General features: G+C 35.1%; 1 protein-coding gene across 4 annotated transcripts in view; it reads right to left on the bottom strand.

Annotated features, from left to right (window-relative positions):
- The window catches only part of LOC137023483 (transcription initiation factor TFIID subunit 4), a 113,886-nt gene extending 93,456 nt beyond the window's left edge, over positions 1-20,430 (bottom strand). For 3 of the 4 annotated variants that reach the window (XR_010895544.1, XM_067390652.1, XM_067390654.1), the window contains exons 1-4: positions 19,413-20,430; positions 15,456-15,598; positions 3,933-4,043; positions 1,844-1,987 (exon numbers count right to left, since the gene is read on the bottom strand). Coding sequence is in view for 3 of the 4 variants with exons in the window: in XM_067390652.1 (XP_067246753.1) it covers positions 1,844-1,987; positions 3,933-4,043; positions 15,456-15,598; positions 19,413-20,400 (1,386 nt within the window). In the remaining variant the exon portion in view is untranslated. The remainder of the gene's footprint in view (positions 1-1,843; positions 1,988-3,932; positions 4,044-15,455; positions 15,599-19,412) is intronic. The other variant, XM_067390653.1, reaches the window with a different exon arrangement.
- Positions 20,431-21,522: the final 1,092 nt, after the last annotated feature.

The following is a 21,522-nucleotide window of genomic DNA, read 5'->3' as shown; positions in this document are numbered from 1 at the left end:
CAGAGGGTCGAAATTCGGCACAACACGTTCTTTCTTTAAAAATGTTTTATTGTAATTCCCATTATTCTTGAATTACTTAATGCATGATTATTTGATTTTTTTTAAAATGCCATTTTTTTGCAGTAAAGTAAAGATAATTTGGGAGGGAATGCCAAAAACTGAATAGAATGAAAATAACGTCACCATGCAAATTATATTAATAAGCTTAATTTTATTTATGCAAACCTTAATTTCTTATATTCCTTTTGATTTGGGGGTTAAATATGACTAGTAAGTGTTTTATGAAAGAAATTAATAGCATTAAAGGGTTAGTTCACCCAAAAATGAAATTTCTGTCATTTATTACTCTCCCTCATGTCATTCCACACCAATAAGACCTTCGTTAATCTTTGGAACACAAATTAAGATATTTTAGTTGAAATCCGATGGCTCCGTGATGCCTCCATAGGGAGTAATGTCACTTCCTCTCTCAAGATCCATTAATGTACTAAAAACATATTTAAATCAGTTCATGTGAGTACAGTGGTTCAATATTAATATTATAAAGCCATGAGAATATTTTTGGAGCGCCAAAAAAACAAAATAACGACTTATTTAGTGCTGGCCGATTCGAAGCGCCAAAGTCACGTGATTTCAGCAGTTTGGTGGTTTGACACGTGATCCGAATCATGATTCGATACGCTGATTCATTATGCTCCAAAGTTTCCTGAAGCAGTGTTTTGAAATCGGCCATCACTAAATAAGTCGTTATTTTGTTTTTTTGGCGCATCAAAAATATTCTCGTGGCTTTATAATATTAATATTGAACCACTGTACTCACATGAACTGATTTAAACATGTTTTTAGTACATTAATGGATCTTGAGAGAGGAAATGTCATTGCTGGCTATGCAGGCCTCACTGAGCCATCGGATTTCATCAAAAATATCTTAATTTGCACAAAGAGGAACAAAGGTCTTACGGGTGTGGAACGGCATGAGGGAGAGTAATTAATGACATTATTTTCATTTTTTGGTGAACTAACCCTTTAAATTGATCAAAAGTGACAGTAAAGACATTTATAATGTTGCAAAATATTTCTATTTCAAATAAATGCTGCTCTGTTCATCAAAGAATCCTGAAAAAATCACAGTTTCCTCAAAAATATGTTGAAATAATGTTTTCAACATTGATAATAATCAAAAATGTTTCTTGAGCAGCAAATCATCATATTAGAATGATTTCTGAAGGATCATGTGACACTGAAGACTGGAGTAATGATGCTGAAAATTCAGCTTTGATCACATGATATAAATTACAGTTTACTATATATTCACATAGAAAACAGCTATTTTAAATTGTAATAATATTTCACTATTTTTACTGTACTTTTGATCAAATAAATACAGCCTTAGTGAGCAGAAGAGACTGCAATGTATCAAAAACATTAAAAAATACCCCAAAAACTTTTGAACAGTAGTGTATATGTGTGTATGTGAACATGAGTGCAGATGTGATGCCCAGATGTCTATAGGCTGGCACTGCCACTTGTGTGTTTGTTTATATTTGTGTGTGTGTGTGTTTTTCATCCAGATGTGTTACCCTGGTGTCTGCTTGCAGCTGTATGTGTGTGTGTGTGTGTGTGTGTGTGTGTGTGTGTGTGTGTGTGTGTGTGTGTGTGTGTGTGTGTGTGTGTGTGTGTGTGTGTGTGTGTGTGTGTGTGTGTGTGTGTGATTTGGGTGGCGCTTAACCAAGTCCTGACAGTTAACCAGGGATGCTTGAGGGGTCCAACAGTCACTCAGTTGAGCTGAGAAAAAGAAAAGATAAAGAGAGAGAGAAACTTCGATACGGGAGGGCACACAGACCTGGGAGACAACCGGAGCTCCGGGGGCCGGGGAGGCTGCGCTCTGCGGGGCCAGTGGCATCTGAGTGAGGGGCCCCTGGGGGCCCAAGGCCGGCTGGACCTGCTGGGGAGCTGTCACTGCCACGGCGGCTGCCACAGGGGCCTTCTAGAGGAGGAAGGAACAGAGACACAGAGATAAACACAAGCTGACGTCTGCCTGCCAGCAAGGCCACAGAGAACAGGAGAGACGGCCACAGCGCGCCCTGTCACATCGCGTGTCCCGAGAGAGCGCAGGACGACAGGAGCGAAGAGAGAGAGAGAGAGACAGATGGAGGAGGAGAACAACTTGGATCACGTGATCGCTGCACCTGACAACTTACAGTTCACTCGCTGTCTGTTCTTTGTCTTTACACTCTTAAAATTAAAGGTTCTAAATCGGCATCTATGATTCCGTGAACACCAATGGAACCTTTCAATTGCACAAAAGGCTCTTTATAGTGGAAAAAAAAGGTTCTTTAGAGTTTTAAAATGTTCTTCATACTAAGAAAAACTGGTTCTTTTAAGAACTGTTCACTGGAAGGTTCTTTTGGGAACCACATATGGTTCTTCTATGCCTTTATTTTTAAGATTGTTTGAAAAGAAATCTAATAAATCAAGACTTTATTGATAAGCACAGGAGTGCAGGAGTAGATTTACATGCACATAAGACTGATCAGTCCCTACAGTGATCCACTTGTGCTAAATCTCACAAAAACACCCTTAGAGACCAAATATTCGCCTTATTTTACATGTTAGGATTAGCATAAGCCCAGCGATTCTCAACCTTTTTGACCAAAATGTTTCTGGTACTTCTGCTGTAATGACAAAGCTGCTGATTTTCAAACTTTTCCATTTATAGAAACTACAGCAGTGGCAAAATATTTAAATAATTAAATAAAATAATCAAAGTACATAATTCCAGAAGTTTAAATATCTAAATGTTCTTCAGGCTTTACATTTTTATTACCACTTAATTTACATGACATTTCTAGTCATTCATGATTACATTTGTCATTAAATATCATGATTACTTTTGTTTTTTAAAATGATTTCTTACTGAAATAGCAATTTCTACCCAAAAAAATATTTAGAAAAAAATAAATAAATTCATTATAAAATGCTTTTGGTGTAAATTAGTAATTCAATTTTTTTAATTAAAATAATATTTATTTTAAAGAATAAATGTTAATAAAATCACAGCTTTTAAAAAAAAAAGTTGATGAAAACACGTCCTGTGTGAATGGCGCATATATACCGTAACAAATTATCAATTAAATTTAATTATATGCTGTAATTACACGTTAATTATGATCATGATCACGTGAGGACTTGTAGCGCATTTTCTATATTATTATTGAGACGAAGGCGAAGAGCTAAAACGTTTGTCATCATTATCTCCCGTGTTTCATGATTAAAGTGCTTCTGTGTGCAGAACATTTTTATATTTTTAAAATGAAATATAATATATAATAGCTGGGAGAGTGCGGTGAATGCTTTGATTTTTAAATATTTTTAAAATGATTTTATTAATTTCTATGGCTTTTCAGGTCTAAAATGCACTCATAATCAGGTTTTATATATGTTGTCACTTTAATAAGTGACAGTTGTTGAGGGAACCAATTAAAATAAAAATATATAATGTCAGCTTGCATCTTGATTTTAAGCTCTGTTATTGTTTTGTCTTATTTTAAATAATTTTAAGTCATCTTGAAAAGTCTTGGATGTTTGCTGAGGCCCCCTATTGAGTGCAACTGTATTAGCAGAAGATGATAATTATAATTTTATTAATAAAATAAAGTTTTTGTGGAAGATTTTGCTTTCTAAATTTGTAATAATATTCTTAATATACATTACTGCCTCTTGTATCTTATTGATTTGTTTGTAAAAATTAAAATTAAATTTTAAAACAGAATTTTGTAATGCATTAAATTTATAAATCTCCTCTGAAACTCTATGGTCAGATACAGCTGGCATTTCTACCATCTTAATGCTTACATAAAAATAAAAGCAACTGATGCAGATGAGACAAAGAGAGAGAAAGAGAGAGAGAGAGAGATGGGACAGGTGCTCACAGCGGGGCCGGTTGCAGTGCTGGTCTGGGCCGCGGCGCTCGGTGAACTGGACTGGACCAGTTTAGTTTGAGCCGCAGGAGCGGGACGAATCGCCGGAGTGCTAACAGGAGACTGCAGGGAGGAGAGGAGCAAGAGAAAGAGAACAAAGAAAAGAGGGGGAAATACAGAGAGGATTACAGAGGAAAAGTTAAATCATAGGATTGCTTCAGATGAAGAACTTGTGGGTGAGTAACTTCATGACACTTTGAAAGAGTTTCGTTGGACACAGAGTCACACACATGCTTATTTCTTCAGTGTTGTCTTCAGGCTGCATTATAGGAACATTATGAGTACATGTTAAAATTTCAATCATGGAATAATTTTAGCATGTAATGGAATATGGTGAATGTATTTGGTCACTGTGCTGCTGCTGTGGAACAAGTATGGAGTTGCTGCTGCTAACAGATACACAGACATGCTGCTGTGAGTACATAAGATCTGCTGCTGCTGTATAAATAAACAGACATTAACCATTTAAGACCTGAAGGCTTTTTTAGAGTTTTTTTTTTTTTTCTGAGCGACACACACAAAAGTAAAGACTCATAACTCCAAAACTCTAGCAAGAAGAGTCAAAAGATAGGTATCATTTGATAGAAAACATTTTAAGTTTTAAGAAAATATAAATTACATTACATTTAGACATTTTTTTGCTGAGAAACAGCTGATAAAAGACAAAAAATATATATAATTTTTTAAAAATAATTTTTCTTTTTTTATTTGACATGGAATAACTCAGGAACACAATAAGATCGCTAAAAAATTATTTTTTTGGTGATGCTCTCCTATATGTGAGCTGCATCTGGTTCAAATTTCGTGGTGATAGCATAAAGAATAGTTTGAAAAATTGTTGTTCATTTTTTCCGCAGCCAGGTGGCGCCAACAGGCGGTAAACTCCAGGTTAGAGGTGTTTCTCAGCACTCGTTAGGAGTTTTTCAAAATGGTTAGATGCATTAAAAAGATGAGAAATGATATCTATTTTATGTTATTCCACATTGGAAAACGAACATGGATGGGTCCGGGAACATTGGATACACACTGCATCCCGGAGAGATGAGAGACATGTTTTTAGCCAAGTATGTTAAATCATTCCGTGAGTAATATCTTGTGATCACTGCAATATATTATGATGTTTGATTCAGTTTAATCTTGAGAATCTGCTTTAAATATTGATGTGCCATTTTTTATGATCTGTGCATTTTTCATGAAGTTATGAGCACGTGAAATATACATACTTGTATTCAGTTAGCGGCTGTGCTATTTTTGTTGTAAACGCATATTACTCAGACTCATTAGAGGGTGAAAACAACGCAACAGAAGCATGTTAGAGGCTTGATATGAAAGTTTAAAGTCTCTGGTTTTGTATGCAAAAAGAATTTTTATGCTACCTATATGGATTCAATTTTTATTGGCTATTAAAGAGAGACACACAAATGGGAGCGCCGAAGCTCCATCCGGTCTTAAGTGGTTAATCCCACAGCAGATCTAGGCAGGTGGAGCTGGGGAGGTGGAGGGGTTCAGAGGGAACTCTAGCTTACAGCAAACACTGAACCAGACTATTTAAATGTTGAGCAAGCAATCTCAATGGCTGCAGGATCAGCAGAGGCCAATCAGCTTGTGCCGTGTGGTAATGATGTGATTGCTCGCAGATTTAACACGTTGATAGCATTATTACCATGTTGTTATCATATTGTTAGCATGATTAACATGTTGCTAGCCTGTTAACATGCTGCTAACATGATTTATTACATTGCTAGCATGTTGTTAGCATTATTTACATGTTGTTAAGATGATTAGCATTTTGCTAGTCTGTTGTTAACATGTTGCTAATATGATTTAACAATGCTAAAATGGTTTAGCAGGTTGTTAGCATTATTTAGCACAATGCTAGCATGAGTTAGCATGTTACTGACATCATTTAACATGTTAACATGATTTAATACATTGATAGCTTGAATTGGCACATTGTTAACGTTTTAGCATTTTGCTAAAATGAATTAGCATTTCGCTAGCACATTGTCAGCATGATTTATCAGGTTGCTAGCATTTTTTAGCATTTTGTTGCAATGATTACCATGTTGCTAACATATTATTAACATAATTACCCTTTGGCTAATATTTTACATGATTAGCATGTTGTTAGCCTTTTGCTAACATTTTGCTGATATATGTTTTAACACACTGTTAACGTGTTTTTGCTGGTTGTTAACTCGATTAGCATGTTGTTAGATTGTTGCTACTATGTTTTAACATAATGCTAGCAGGAATTAACATGTTTGCTAGCACATTGCTTACATGATTTAACAGGTTGCTAGCATCTTTTAGCATGTTGCTAGCATGATTAGCATGTTGTTAACATGCTGTTACAGTGATTAACATGTTGATAAAATATTATTAAGATAATTAGCATGTTGGTAACATTTTACATGATTAGCATGTTGCTAACATTTTGTTAACATGTTGCTCGTTTGATTTAACACAGTGTTAGCATTTTCAGCTGGTTGTTATTATGATTTGCATGTTGTGAACATGTAGCTAGCATGTTTTACCACTTTGCAAGCATGATTTAACAGGTTTTCTAGCATCTGTTAGCATGTTTTGCTGACATGATTAACATGTTTCTAACATGTTGTTACAATGATTAGCATGTTGCTAACATATTAACAAATAACATTTTGCTAACATTTTACATGATTAGCATGTTGCTAGCGTATTTGCTAACTTGTTGCCAATATGATTTAACACAGTGTTAGCATGTTTTAGCCAATTGTTAGCATGATTAGCATGTTGTTGACATGTTGCTAACATGATTTAACAGGTTGCTAACATATTTTAACATGTTTCTAACCTATTGTTAACACGATTAACACATTGCAAGCACCTTTTAACAAGTTTCTAGCATGATTAACTAGCATGTTGTTTACATGCTGTTACAATGATTATCATGTTGCTAGCATATTATTAACATAATTAGCATGTTGCTAGCCTATTGCTAACATGTTGCTAATTTGATTTAACACTGTGTGAGCATGATTTAGCTGGTTGTTAGCATGATTAGCATGTTGTTAAAATGTAACTAGCATGTTTTATCGTAATGCTAACATGAATTAGAATGTTGCTAGCACATTACTAGCATGATTTAACAGGTTGGTAACATCTTTAAGGATGTTGCTAGCCTATTGCTAAAATTGATTAGCACACTGCTAGCATTTGTGCTAGTTTACAGCATATAATGAACCAGACTATTTAAATGTTGAACAAACATTATTATTGGCTGCAGAGGCCAATCAGCTTGCGCCATGCAGTAATGATGTGATTGCTTGCATATTGCATGTAAAGGCGCCCTCTATAGTTTCATGACTGAACTAGATATTCTTTCAACAGAATTTATGGCATAATGTTGATTATTACAGTTGTCTTGGGCGAGGGGATCGTGTTTGCAATAATGAACTTACAGTGGACATCTATGGGGTCAGACACCCCGGTTGAGATGAGCAGATTAAATGGTACCAGGAATTTAAAAAGAGTTCAACTCACTTCAACCAAGAATGTCACACATCCCTCACCACAATCGATCATATGCTAAAACAGACTCAAGATCACGTGTTTAGAGGGAAAACACGTTAAATCCCTCCATTGAGGGACAGCGCTGCACTGAGAGAGACTAAACACTGAGAGGACTCTGTTAAACTGAGCCAGAGTTTAACAGCTCTGAGGATTCACCGGGAGGAGATGACGAGGGCAGATGCTCGTCTCTGGGCCCCTATAGAGAGAGAGAGAGCAGAGCCCGAGACACGGAAGAGCTCGCGGCCGCGCACACGCACACTGACGGCGATGCCATCAGAACGAGTCTCTCGCTTCACACTGAAAGTTGAGTTGGCTTTTAAAGCGCTCAGGCAGTTGGAGGATAAATGATTAAACGCATTCGGAGGGAAAGAGGAACGTCTTCCGCTCGCAGAGAACCGCAGAATGACTGACAGCAGGATGAAGGGAGACGCCGGGGAATATAAACCCTCACCTCATAAACGCTACACTGTCCTTAACAGAGTTTATCAGGGAAAAACATCACCGCAGTGAGCAGTTACTGCTACTGTAATAATACTTTATTGAGAATTATTGCTAAATTACTACAGTAAAACTGTGGTAACAAGTAGGCATATTACTGCCGTTAAAATGAAAATGATTTTACTGTAGTAATAATAACTGAAACTATTTTGGCTGAAACTATGATTACTGTGGTAAGCTTTAACTATTGTATGTAGAGTGACATCTAAAACTAGATGAGTAAAGTTTGATGACAAACTTTGATTTTGGCTTGACAAATCCAGGTCTGAAAGTTTAAAATAACTTAAATGCTTGAAGTTTGAAGGTTTTATTGACAGAAAGTCAAATAATGTTACTAACATGTTTTAACATGTTGTTAACATGATTAGAATGTTGCTAACATGATTTAACACATTGCTAGCATGTTTTTATTATGTTGCTATTATGATTTAACACATTGTTAACATGTTTCGCATGCTGTTAACATAATTAGCATGTTGTTAGCATGATTAGCATTTTGGTAGCATGATTAACATTTTGTTAACATGATTTAACACATTGTTAACATGTTTTAACATGTTGCTAATATGATTTAACACATGGTTAATATGTTTTAACATTTTGTTAACATGATTAGCATGTTGTTAACATTATTAGCACATTTTGCTAGCATGATTAACATTTTACTAACATGTTGTTAACATGATTTAACACATTGCTAGCATGTTTTAACATTGTGGCTAACATGATTTAACACATTGTTAACATATTTTAACATGGTTTAACATGATTAGCATGTTGATAGCATGATCTAACATGTTGGCTGCATGTTTTAACATGTTTGCTAACATGATTTAGTATATTGCTAGCATGTTTTAACATGTTGCTAACATGATTTAATACATTGCTAGCATGTTTTAGCATGTTGCTAACGTGGTTAAAACATTGTTAACATGTTTTAGCATGTTGTTAACATGATAAGCATGTTGTTAGCATGTTGGTACCATGATTAACATTTTGCTAGCATTTTGTTAACATGATTAGCATGTTGTTAGCATGTTGGTAACTTGATTAAAAATTTTTGCTAGCATGTTGTTAACATGATTTAACAAATTGATAGCATGTTTTAACATTTTGCTAACATGGTTTAATACAATGTTAACCTGTTTTAACATTTTGTTAAAATGATTAATACATTGCTAACATGTTTTAGCATTATTTAACATGTTGATTAGCATGACTAACATGTTTGTAACAGATTGTTAACATGATTCAACACATTGTTAACATGTTTGGACATGTTGCTAACATGATTAGAATGTTATTAAAACGTTAACATGATTTGCATGTTTGCTAGCATTTTGTTTACATGGTTAACATGTTAAAACTTTGTTAGCATTATAAGCATGTTGTTAACCTATCGCTAACATGATTTAACACATTGCTAGTATGTTTTAACAGGTTTGCTAGCATAATTAGCATATTGTTTGCATGATTAAGCACAATGCTAGCATGAGTTAGCATGTTTTGCTAACATGATTTAACACATTGCTAGCATATTTTATTAATTGGTTAGCTTTAATAGCATTTTGTTACCATGTTGCTAACATGATTTAACACAATGCTACCATGAGTTAGCATATTGTTGACATGATTAAACATGTTAACATTGTTTAATAAGTTGCTAGTTTGAATTGGCGATGTTAACATGTTTTAACCTATTGCTAGCATGAATTAGCATGTTGCTAGCATGATTTACCAGGATGCTAACATATTTTAGCATGTTTACTAACCTGTTGCTAACCCAATTTGCATACTTATGCACTATTCTATGACGTTTTTAAGTATAAATAGTGAAAGTAGTGCGTTCACACTGAAAATTCCAAAAAGAAAAAGTGCACTTAAATACCCAGATGAATGATGCACTACATTAACGGAAAAAAATGAAGTGTGGAATGTTGAACACTTCATGCACTCAACTGTCGCAGCTTTAATTACGTAGCAAAGGGGAAGGGGCTGTCAGACTCCGATGTTAAATGACAAAATAACCTAATACAATTCACACACTACATGGATGAGGGCATAGTGTATAGTGTATAAGTGCATAGTGTATAGTGTATAAGTGCATAATGTATAGTGTATAAGTGCATAGTGTATAAGTGCATAGTGTATAAGTGCATAATGTATAGTGTATAAGTGCATAATGTACAGTGTATAAGTGCATAATGTATAGTGTATAAGTGCATAATGTATAGAGTATAAGTGCATAATGTACAGTGTATAAGTGCATAATGTATAGTGTATAAGTGCATAGTGTATAAGTGCATAGTGTATAGTGTATAAGTGCATAATGTACAGTGTATAAGTGCATAATGTATAGTGTATAAGTGCATAATGTATAGAGTATAAGTGCATAATGTACAGTGTATAAGTGCATAATGTATAGTGTATAAGTGCATAGTGTATAGTGTATAAGTGCATAATGTATAGTGTATAAGTGCATAGTGTATAGTGTATAAGTGCATAATGTATAGTGTATAAGTGTATAGTGCATAGTGTATAGTGTGTAATGTATAGTGTATAGTGTATAAGTGCATAGTGTATAGTGTATAAGTGCATAGTGTATAAGTGCATAATGTATAGTGTATAAGTGCATAGTGTATAGTGTATAAGTGCATAATGTATAGTGTATAAGTGCATAGTGTATAGTGTATAAGTGCATAATGTATAGTGTATAAGTGTATAGTGCATAGTGTATAGTGTGTAATGTATAGTGTATAAGTGCATAATGTACAGTGTATAAGTGCATAGTGTATAGTGTATAAGTGCATAATGTATAGTGTATAAGTGCATAGTGTATAGTGTATAAGTGCATAGTGTATAAGTGCATAATGTATAGTGTATAAGTGTGTGGTGTATAGTGTATAAGTGCATAATGTATAGTGTATAAGTGCATAGTGTATAGTGTATAAGTGCATAATGTATAGTGTATAAGTGCGTAGTGTATAGTGTATAAGTGCATAATGTATAAGTGCATAATGTACAGTGTATAAGTGCATAGTGTATAGTGCATAATGTATAGTGTATAAGTGCGTAGTGTATAAGTGCATAATGTATAGTGTATAAGTGCGTAGTGTATAGTGTATAAGTGCATAATGTATAGTGTATAAGTGCGTAGTGTATAGTGTATAAGTGCATAATGTACAGTGTATAAGTGCATAGTGTATAGTGTATAAGTGCATAGTGTATAGTGTATAAGTGTGTAGTGTATAAGTGCATAGTGTATAGTGTATAAGTGTGTAGTGTATAGTGTATAAGTGCATAATGTATAGTGTATAAGTGCATAGTGTATAAGTGCGTAGTGTATAGTGTATAAGTGCATAATGTATAGTGTATAAGTGCATAGTGTATAGTGTATAAGTGCATAATGTATAGTGTATAAGTGCATAGTGTATAGTGTATAAGTGCATAATGTACAGTGTATAAGTGTGTAGTGTATAGTGTATAAGTGCATAATGTATAGTGTATAAGTGCGTAGTGTATAGTGTATAAGTGCATAATGTATAGTGTATAAGTGCATAGTGTATAGTGTATAAGTGCATAATGTATAGTGTATAAGTGCATAGTGTATAGAGTATAAGTGCATAATGTACAGTGTATAAGTGTGTAGTGTATAGTGTATAAGTGCATAATGTATAGTGTATAAGTGCATAGTGTATAAGTGCGTAGTGTATAGTGTATAAGTGCATAATGTATAGTGTATAAGTGCATAGTGTATAGTGTATAAGTGCATAATGTATAGTGTATAAGTGCATAGTGTATAGTGTATAAGTGCATAATGTACAGTGTATAAGTGTGTAGTGTATAGTGTATAAGTGCATAATGTATAGTGTATAAGTGCGTAGTGTATAGTGTATAAGTGCATAATGTACAGTGTATAAGTGTGTAGTGTATAGTGTATAAGTGCATAATGTATAGTGTATAAGTGCGTAGTGTATAGTGTATAAGTGCATAATGTATAGTGTATAAGTGCATAGTGTATAAGTGCGTAGTGTATAAGTGCATAATGTATAGTGTATAAGTGCATAATGTATAGTGTATAAGTGCATAGTGTATAGTGTATAAGTGTGTAGTGTATAGTGTATAAGTGCATAATGTATAGTGTATAAGTGCGTAGTGTATAGTGTATAAGTGCATAATGTATAGTGTATAAGTGCGTAGTGTATAGTGTATAAGTGCATAATGTACAGTGTATAAGTGTGTAGTGTATAGTGTATAAGTGCATAATGTATAGTGTATAAGTGCGTAGTGTATAGTGTATAAGTGCATAATGTATAGTGTATAAGTGCGTAGTGTATAGTGTATAAGTGCATAATGTATAGTGTATAAGTGCGTAGTGTATAGTGTATAAGTGCATAATGTACAGTGTATAAGTGTGTAGTGTATAGTGTATAAGTGCATAATGTATAGTGTATAAGTGCGTAGTGTATAGTGTATAAGTGCATAATGTATAGTGTATAAGTGCGTAGTGTATAAGTGCATAATGTATAGTGTATAAGTGCATAGTGCGTTATTTGGGACGCAACTATTGCTAGCTGCCTAGCATGTTTTATGGTGCGTTCAAATCATGTTGGAAAGATCGTATATACGAGATGAACACACATGAACGCCACCACATGTCGTAAATTAAATACAAGTGGGGAGCTCAGGATTTTCTTTAAGCCCCGATCTGAACGAGTTGGGGGCGTGTCAGTGAGAAACATGGTGAAATACCTCAATACTTAGATAATACAATAGGTATATAGCAGTGAAATTGTCAGGCATTTCTATTTACAACGAAGTAAGCTGGTTCCCAGCAAAAAATATGATAGCATCATAATATAACATTATAATCTGAAACGATAAAGTTTACAATGGCTTCATAAATTAATTAAAAACATAAAAAAGCAACATACAACCAATGCACATTCTTTGCTCTACATTTGCTGTATAAATGTTGTTATTTTGTGTAATTAATTTAGAGAAGGCACACCACCATTATACTCCGACAAAAGAGTGGCTTGAACACACTTGATCATTCGTTTAACACAGAAGCTTAAATAGTAGATCATGCCAGCATAACTATATAGTGTGTTTAGATCTACAAAAAAATATATTTAATAATATATATTTAAAAATATATAATTTTAATTTTATGGTTGATTGTAAAAAATATATATATATTATATATATATAATTTGCTTATGTTGCAAGTCACTAATGTTAATGTAATGTAAAAACATACTAATTTGCTAAATATTAGAAATGAAATATTTTCTTATTTGCATAGTTTTAAAAACTTTTGAATGGCCTGATTTATTATTAACATCAGTTCAAACATAGAGCCACTGATAAATCCGAGTGTCTGGCGCCATCTGGTGGCCATGAGTGAACATTACACTGACACACTGGCACTCCATTATATTATACAAACTATGATTATATCATAAGCCATAATTATAGCCATTGCTTATTAGTAAAATATTGCATAATTTAACAAAAGAAATACAAAAATAAATAACATAGTAATGAAACAATAGGAAAACACAGAATGGCTGCTGCCCTCATGTGGCCGTTTACTGTAAATTCTGCTCAAATAAATATATCCATACTTACATGCATATAAAATAATTATAATATACAATAATTATATGGTCTTAGTATGACCAACTATTATGAAAGCAAAAAATACTATTCAAATTTAGTTTTAAACCAAGAGGGACAACTTTACTGGCTGGAATATTCTGCACATGGATATTAATATGTGAACAGAAAAACAGCAGAGAATATCTTGCGGACTTATTTATGTTTGATAGACTAACACTGTGAATAAGAGATGTGTTCAACACAAATCACCAAAACAGATAACATAGTGTTTAATTTACACAACACTGAAGAAAGAGGATTATTAAATCTACAGCCATGAGAAGAAATAAATTCATTTTAATTGTAACTGAAAAGCTTCATCAGTTTCAGGTCTAAAGCTGATCTCAGGTTGTAATTACTAAAGCGCGCCACTAGATGTCAGCAGTGATGCCTGATGCTTAAAAGGTTAATCTTGATATAAATTGTTAATCTAAATTGTGAAGCAACTGGATGGACTGATGGATAAAACAATAAATGCATTATCTGAAAATCTCACTGCACCTAAAATAGAGTTTGAATATCCTTGAATTTCACAGACACATGTGCACAGATTATTATGATCTCATCAAATGACATGCTTTTCATCTTTACTGAGACCCTGAGAGCCACAATGTGATCACAATATGATTATTATCACTCACTTTCACTGTTTTGTGTCGTTATCTTGATAACAACCATCACATTTTCACAGATTTTCACAGAGAAATGGACTTTTGCACAGCAGTAGCTTCTATCTCACTGCACTAGAACAGACACGGTCTGTGTTTACTGCGCAGATGATTTGATTAGAGTCACTAATGAGATCATAATTAGTTCAGTTGTGCTTGGTGACCCCTGAGAGACCTCTGGTGACCCCCTTGTGGGGGTCGTGACCCTGCTCTAGATCCATACACTCCTGGAAAATCATGATATTTTCCTTTCACCAAAGATGCATTCGTAAATAAAAAAGAGAGATGTTTATATTAATGCATGATGTTGATTTTCAGTCTAAGAATATAACAGGAATAGCAAGCAAATGCATCTTTAATTGTGGAGGAGTGTGTTCAGTTTTATCAGTGACACACAAACATTTTGCAGTATTGCCTTCGCAAAAACAGTATTAAATTCAAAAAGTTTGAAAAATCTGCATTTGATCAAAGTGCAGATAAATTAAGTTAAATTAAAGAATCGATTCTGAACTGAAACGAGTCGTCAGTAATTCAGTCTCTGAACCTACATAGGTTTGGAACTCATTTGCATAACGCCAGCCTGTGATCGTCATTGGCTGAACAGCGTCTCTTTGCCCCGCCCCCAATCACTGTAGTTGTATCTGAGACTGGAAGAGTTTTCTGTTTTCTGCTGCCAAAGCAAATCCACTTTGATGAGATTGATACGGTAAAACCGACGCCTGTTCGTTTCAAGAGCTGAGATTCAGATATGATAATGAGCATTTGGTTTCTGACCAATCATAACAGACTGGAACATCTGACCAATTAAAGCAGAGCAGCTCTCAGAAAGGCGGGATTTAGAGAGACCGAATCTTTAATTGAAACGTTTCAGACACTGCGAGAAAACAGCTGATGATGCATTATAAATGATGAAAAATGAAAGTGTTTTTTGATGCATGTGATGCATGAGACCTCTGAAACACAATTAGGAACCTTTTAAGATCATATAATAGGAGCGCTTTAAGAAATCACTTTCAGTGAGTGCAGAGCTGTCATCAGACGGGTGGTCAGTGGCTCTAGAACATTCATCAGGTGTGTGTGTGGGGTGTACCTGCGGGGTCGTGACCCTGAATGTGGCCACGCTGGTGGGCGTGGAGGGCCGCGGTGAGATGCTGTTCTGGGCCTGAGCCTGAGCCAGAGCCTGCTGAGGAACCATCACCAGCTGACCCATCTCTGTCCGGACCAGCACCATACCTCAAACACACACACACACAATATGAGTCATTCACCTGAGATCCAGACATATTCAATACAGAAAACATCATCAATGCATGAAACAAAGTTACAATCAACAGCTTTTATGAATAACTGAACATTGCATATGTCTGTCTGATGTCTTTATGCGCATGAGTTCCCTCTAAATAATACATGAAAAATAGTTAGGGATGCAGCGATATGAACATTTTGGTTGATATCGATAACTGATAATTCTTTATATTTGAAAGCCGATAACTGATATATTGGATGAAAAATCTAAATTCAAATTTTTATATAATTTTTGAGTGCCTGATTACAAAAACAATGTCCCGCATTATAATATTATGTAGTCTATATGACAGACTTGACTTGATTTCAATCATATTCCAAGCAATTCAAAACCATCATGGCAGACAGTTCACATCTAAAGTGATAAATAATAATCCATGATTTATCAGCTTTAATATATCGGACACATTTTCTTATTGGGCTGATAATGATAACATTAAAAATGAACATATATTGGCCAGTACTGATATGGTGGGTGATATATCGTGCATCCCTAAAAAACAGCATTTGGATAAATGACATGAAATACTTTTAGTAAGTTGACAGTGTGTCTAAACATCATCATTTTAAACCACAGTTGTTCATTCTTTTGTAATTATTACACATGCAGATTTAATATTATTTGAAAGACTAAATGCAACACTGTAATTTGTCACACCACAGGAGCTATAAACTCTGAAGCTGATTAAACGTGGAGAAAATGCGAATGAGAAAAGAAATAGTGACCTGAAATACTGATTCTTTTACATTTCAATGTTGTTAAAAGAATTTGAAAAAATGTAATGAGTGTTTATTTTGTACTTCTTGTTGTATATATTTAGATTTTTTTAAAACACATTTTTAGTAAAGCGCTTTAAATTAACATTATGTTTGAAATGTGTTATATAAACAAGCTTGCCTTGGACATGCTATATGAACTACACTAACAAATGTTGGGTTTAAAACAACCCAAGTTGAGTTAAATATGCACAAACCCAGCAACTGGGTTAAAAGTTTGACCCAACCTGCTGGGCAGTTTTATTTAACCCAACTATTGTTTAAAAATGACTATATCTCTGGCTTAAAATGAACCCAAAATACGTTTGAAATTTAAATTCAGACACATAATTACTAGAGGCAAATATAATAATCAAAAGGTGAACATGTATTAATAAGAAATGTAATAAATGTTTATTATTTAATTAATATTTATTAAACGTATTAATAAATGTTCATGCTTTGGGTTCATTTTAAGCAAACATTATAGTAATTTTTAAACAATAGTTGAGTTAAATAAAATTACCCAGCAATTTGGGCAAACATTTAACCCAACTGCTGGGTCAAAACAACCCAATCAGTGGGTTTGTCCATATTATCTCAACTTGTGTTATTTTGAGAGTGTACAGTAAACACACTCAGAGTGTCGTCTGATGTTTTAATCACAGCGGTTTGTTCTTATAAACAGATCCAGCGACCCGTTTAACAGCGTATCACTGATTACACACACAATTAAACTCAGACAGCTTTCACCATCCAAACTCACATCATTTTGAAATAATGATCAGAGTCGAGATTAAGTTTATTCAGTTGTTTTATAACTAGTGCTTTAAAGAAGGCAACAGGTGAATCTGTCTGAGCTCCTAAACTGAAGTAATGATAGACTGTTGTTTCATGATGAATCATGCTTCATAATTAAAATCTAAACTCAGTCAACAAATATGGTACTCCTGAAACTGTTATCTGTGAAAGTTGTTTGTAATATATCCAGTCACTTTTTGCTCATTAATAACTCAAACTCATCAGTCTGCATGCAAACACACCTGTGAAAAGTTCAAAAACTTCAGCCTATCTGAGCTGGAAACAAAGCTTTAAAAACGTTTTAGGTTCGAATCTCATCCATAAACTTTTTTTCACCTGTTTGCTTGAGATGAAACTGAAGTAACTGATGTTGCATTAAAGGATCTTCAGATCGGTGTTTGTTTCTGGGTTCAGAACATCAATGCTGCAGCATCATATGCTGTTATAAGTTTGTTTATACTGGAATCATAACACAAATCATGGAGAATAAAGTATTTGGTCATGCATAAAAATGTCTGAATGCCATTATGTTTTATGCAAAAGCATCAGTGCAAAGAAAGACAACAAACACACTGCATTTGAGCGCAGATAAAGACCCTTCATCTAATGAATGACATTTACATATTTACAGTTGCAAGAAAAAGTATGTGAACCACTTGCAGAATCTGTAAAAATGTGAATAATTTTAACATAATAAAGGAGATAATACAAAATGCATGTTATTTTTTTTATTTAGTACTGTCCTGAGTAAGATATTTTACATAAAAGATGTTTACATATAATCCACTAGACAAAACAATAGCTGAATTTATTAAAATAACCCCATTCATAAGTATGTGAACCACTGATTCTCAATACTGTGTGTGGTGACCTGATGATCCACGACTGTTTTTGTGTTTTTTGATGGTTGTTCATGAGTCTCTTGTTTGTCCTGAGCAGTTAAACTGAGCTCTGTTCTTCAGAAAAAAAAAATGTTTGCATATTTGAACCCTTTCCAGCAGTGACTGAATGATTTTGAGATCCGTCTTTTCACACTGAGGAACATTAAGGGACTCAAACTCAACTATTAAAAAAGGTTCAAACATTCACTGATGCTCCAGAAGGAAACACGACGCATTAAGAGCCGGGGGGTGAAAACTTTTGAATTTGAAGATCAAGGTAAATTGAACGTAGTGCAAGTGTCTTCTGTTGCTTCCGAAGAGCAGTACTAAATGAAATTTAAACAAAATAAGAAAAATTTGGACTTCTTCATCCTGTTCAAAAGTTTTCACACCCCGACTCTTAATGCATCGTGTTTCCTTCTGGAGAATCAGTGAATGTTTAAACCTTTTTTAATAGTTGAGTTTGAGTCCCTCAGTATGAAAACACAGATCTCAAAATCATTCAGTCACTGCTGGAAAGGGTTCAAATATGCAAAAATGCTGGAAAACTGATGAATCTGCAGGATCTGGAGGATTTTTCTGAAGAACAGAGCTCAGTTTAACTTCTCAGGACAAACAAGAGACTCATGAACAACCATCACAAAACATAAAAACAGTCGTGGATCATCAGGTAACCACACACAGTATTGAGAATCAATGCTTCACATACTTATGAATGGGGTTATTTTAATAAATTCAGCTATTGTTTTATGTTATTGATTATATGTAAACATCTTTTATGTAAAATATCTTACTCAGGACAGTACTAAACAAAAAATAACATGCATTTTGTATGATCTCTCTTATTTTGTTAAAATTATTCACATTTTCACAGATTCTGCAAGTGGTTCACATACTTATTCTTGCAACTGTAAGTGTCTAAACACATTTTGGCCACTGAATATATTTTTATTTATTTGATATTTGTTAAATAAAGTTTTTAAAAGTCTCTAAAAAGTTTAATTTTTAAAAAGGCACCAGGCTGTAAAACACTTTTTTAATGGAACTAAAAGTTTTACACTTGCAGTTTAGACACACTAAATGTCAAAAAAAAAATTACTGTAAATACTCTTGTAGACAAATATGAATTATCCCTGCATATGAATTTAATTTCAGTTGTTTTACAGGATGAATGAAAGCAGATAGTGAAGGAAGAGCATCAACAAGTGGTGCATAACAGTTTTCATTTGTCACCACATCTTTCCCAGACTGTGTCATTCCAGAGTTTGCACCATTATTCAAACATGTGGGAAAAGTCTCAGTACCTGGAGGGATGGTGAATCCGGGCGGCAGCTGTATAGTAGTCTGTTGTTGCGGTGGTCTGACAATCAGCTGCGGCGTTACGACCCTCTGTTGCGCAGGCGGCTGCGGCTGCGGCTGCGTCTGCGCAGGTCTGATGACCGGAGCCGCGCTGACACTGACAGCGGGTTTGACAGGCGCTGCTGTGGCCGCTGTGGGAGGCGAGGAGGTCGGCGGGGGTTTCGTGTTGTTCCCGGGTGCTTTGCTGTGGTTAACCTGCGCGCCCGCAGCTCCGATCCGCGCGCCCTGCTGGACCAGCGCGGACACGGACGTGCCGTTTCCATTCTGCGCGATGCTGGCGATGATGTGACGCGGGAGCCGGTGGAGCGCGATGGTGGGCGTCCCGCGGTCCAGGGCGATCGCCTGCGGGTTACTGGGCACGGTGAAAGTCGTGCTGCTCGGGCTGGAGGTGCTGGGTGATGCTGATGCTGATGTTGCGCCTCCTCCGTTGCCGTTGAGACTGTGGGACGCTGAGGAGCGCCGCGCGCGCGCGTTCGCCGGGTGTTTCTTGCGGGTGTCCCTCGGGCTCTCACCTTTGTTGCCCGGTGCAGGAGCGGATGCCCCGTCGGATGCTGCAGCCGTGGTGATGATGATGATGCTGCCATGTGACTTCAGAGGGCTCTCCTTCTCCAGGGCTTTGGCGTGCTTATCCATGCTGGCGTCTTTCGGGTCGGAATCCGGGTTGCGCGCCGCTTTCCGTGCGTTCTGCTGCTGCTGTGCTTGTTGTTGTGGTTCTGATGGAGAGTCTACATGAGCAGGCAGCTGCGCTCTTCCTCCTGCTTGCTGCTGCTGCTGCTGCTTCGCGCTGCCCGGGCGAGCGTTCTCGGGCTGCGCGGCGGGCGGGTCGCTCTGGCCCACCAGCTGAGACTCCAGCGAGCCCACTAGATCGCTCACGGCTTTCTCGTCCACCTCGGAGAAGAGCATGTCTTCCAGAGGGTCGGAGGCGCCCGCCATGTTCGCTCTGTGTGTGATGGGCTGTCTGCTGGTGCGCGTCCACGAGCGCGAGTGCGCAGTCGTGTTACTATGGCATTGTGGGAATGGATATGACGTCAGAGGGCCAAAACCAAACAGTTGTCCCCCTGTTACAACTCAAGGCGGTCGAGGATACTACACGAGTTTGGAGGGAAAGAAGCTTTGTGATTTTCATTTGCGATTAGTTGGATACTATTTACTGATTTCATTAAAAGCATTGATATGTATTCTGTCTCTCTTAATAATGAAAGGTCCATGAAGCAAGCGAAAGTTCAAATTAGCCTACTTCCAAATGAAGTAGGGCAAAAGAAGATCAAATGGACATTTAAGCATATATTAGACACTGTTAACAATGGGCTGTAATAATATCAACTGATACATAAATAAGCTCACATTTTGATTACTTGCAGTAACTGTTCATGTGGCTGGGATTTCAGGGTTTATTGTTGTTAACGTATTATTTTGTAATATAACATAACGTTATATAATATAATATCACATAACATAATATAACAACATTATATAACAACAACATAATATACTAATATAACATAATATAATGTAACATAATATATAACATATAATATAACATAATATTATATAACAACAACATAACATAGTTTAACGTTATATAATATAATATATAACATACCAAATTATAACAACAATATAACATAGCTTAACATTATATAATAATATAATATAACATAACAAAATAACATAACATTATATAATATAACATAACATAGTATAACAACAACAACATAACAGTTTAGCATTATATAATATAATATAACAACATAACATAATATACTATAATATAACATAACATTATATAACAGCAACATAACATAGCTTAACATTATATAATATAATATAACATAATATAACAACACAAAATAATATACTAAAATATAACATAAACATTATAAAACAATAACATAACATAGCTTAACATCATATAATATAATATAACATAACATACTAATATAACATAATATAATATAATATAATATATAACATACCAAAGTAAAACAACATAACATAGCTTAACATTAAATAATGTAATATAATATAACATAACAAAATAACATAACATTATAT

The sequence above is a fragment of the Chanodichthys erythropterus genome, chromosome 7, assembly GCF_024489055.1.
Source record: "Chanodichthys erythropterus isolate Z2021 chromosome 7, ASM2448905v1, whole genome shotgun sequence".
Taxonomy (NCBI): Eukaryota; Metazoa; Chordata; class Actinopteri; order Cypriniformes; family Xenocyprididae; genus Chanodichthys; species Chanodichthys erythropterus.
This window is presented reverse-complemented; position numbering and strand designations above follow the sequence as displayed.